Genomic DNA, 1678 nt, shown 5'->3' with positions numbered 1-1678 from the left:
AAAAAAAAAAAAAAAAAAAAAAAAAAAAAAAAAAAAAAAAAAAAAAAAAAATCGACATAGATTACTCAGTATTATTACACAGTAACTTTAAAATACATTTTTCTTTGTGCATAGAAAGGACTGTCATAAGTTCTCACTAACATATGCCATAAGTATCAATAACCATTAATTTCTTGAATCCTTGCTAATATATGCTGTACTACACTGATAATAACAATTCCCTGGAACAAATGTGGGAAGAAAGTGCAATGAATAAGTTCAATCACAAAACACAAGATTCTTTGGGCAGTTTATATTATTCAACATGTAAACAGGGGATTTAGTTCTAACTTTCCAGTTGACTGTGCTGTAGCCACATACATGGTTGAAACTACAGGCAGCCATTCTGGATAATGAGTGAAAGCTACAATCAACTGATCATCATTATTGTGACCCTGTAGGGTGTGCAATGGTGGACTAAAGAGCAAGGACCTCGTTAAAAGTGGAGCCTGATGACAACAGGAATGCCAGCCCACAGAGATAAGGCTCAAACTAACAGAAAGGATAAATGAAGTAGATGCTTACATTGGGCCATTTGTGCCTATGCCCAGAATTCAGCTTTATCCCCCAAAGTATCCAACAATAAAAGAGAGATCCCAATAAAGAAACCATGTATTATTAGAGTCACAGTTCATACCTTAATGTTCCACTGTAAACACAGGCCACAAAAAGTCCGGGAAGTCCTGGATAATCTTGCAGAATGTCCAGTACCAAATAAGGCATGAGCTGAAAAATTCCAAAATGTATTCCCAAGTACTATTTGTGACTGAATAAAATCAATTAGTGCTTCATTTATCTTGTTCTACAAGAACTAAAAAGCTATTCCACACAACTGAAATTTCCAAATATCTAAAATTAAACTCTTTAACTGCTAACACTTAAAGAAACGAATAGCACAGTATTTAAGTCAACAGGCTTTGGATTCAGACAGATATGGCTTTTGTTACTTAATTTCTCTGACCCTCAATTTCCTCATCTATAAAAGAGTGGTAATAATATTAACCTCATAGAGTCACTGTAAGAGTTAAATTAGATAATCTATGTCAGCTCTTAGTACAGTACATGGAATACAGTAAATGCTCGATACAAGGTAGCTGTTATTCTTTAGAATAATAAGTAATTTTCAAGGAAGTGTTCTACACTCCCTTGTGCTTGAGTAAGCAGAATGCACTTAATTTAACTTTACTTCATGACTCAAGGCCATTTTATGAACTCAGTCATTGCCCAGGACTGAAGATGTAATTTTAGCTGCATACAGTGTGACATATCGTAGCAGATGGAGAGTAACCTCAGGAAATCCCTGAAATTTGCTTCTTTTAAAAAAGTTCCTGCTACCAACTTGCTTTTTGATAACTTATATTTTTTAAATAAATATTAAATTTAAATGGGCAGGCATGCGTCTTCAGAACTGTGTTATATGACAAGTCTTTCTGCAAAATTTTCAAATCAAGAGTCCTAAGTGGACAATTTTCCAAAAAAGTGTCCTCTCATTTGCACTGCAACATTATTGATTACTTTGCCTACAGTACAGAGTTGATGACATGCCCTATCTTATCACTTCCATAGCCTCTTCAATTTCATTCAACAATAGTGAGTTGATAGAATATGGAAGAAATTCTTCCACTAGCAAAAGGGTCTG

General features: G+C 34.3%; 1 protein-coding gene across 1 annotated transcript in view; it reads right to left on the bottom strand.

Moving 5' to 3' along the window:
- Nucleotides 1-676: 676 nt before the first annotated feature.
- The window catches only part of LOC103597637 (sodium-coupled monocarboxylate transporter 1-like), a gene marked incomplete at its 3' end in the record, with an annotated part of 28799 nt that continues 27797 nt past the window's right edge, over nt 677-1678 (bottom strand). Inside the window, exon 7 of the mRNA XM_008581503.1 lies at nt 677-765. Within this exon, the coding sequence (XP_008579725.1) occupies nt 677-765 (89 nt within the window). The remainder of the gene's footprint in view (nt 766-1678) is intronic.

The sequence above is a fragment of the Galeopterus variegatus genome, unplaced genomic scaffold (genome assembly GCF_000696425.1).
Source record: "Galeopterus variegatus unplaced genomic scaffold, G_variegatus-3.0.2 Scaffold2373, whole genome shotgun sequence".
Classification (NCBI taxonomy): domain Eukaryota; kingdom Metazoa; phylum Chordata; class Mammalia; order Dermoptera; family Cynocephalidae; genus Galeopterus; species Galeopterus variegatus.
The sequence above is the reverse complement of the archived record's forward strand: the minus strand, read 5'-3'. Positions and strand labels throughout refer to the sequence as shown.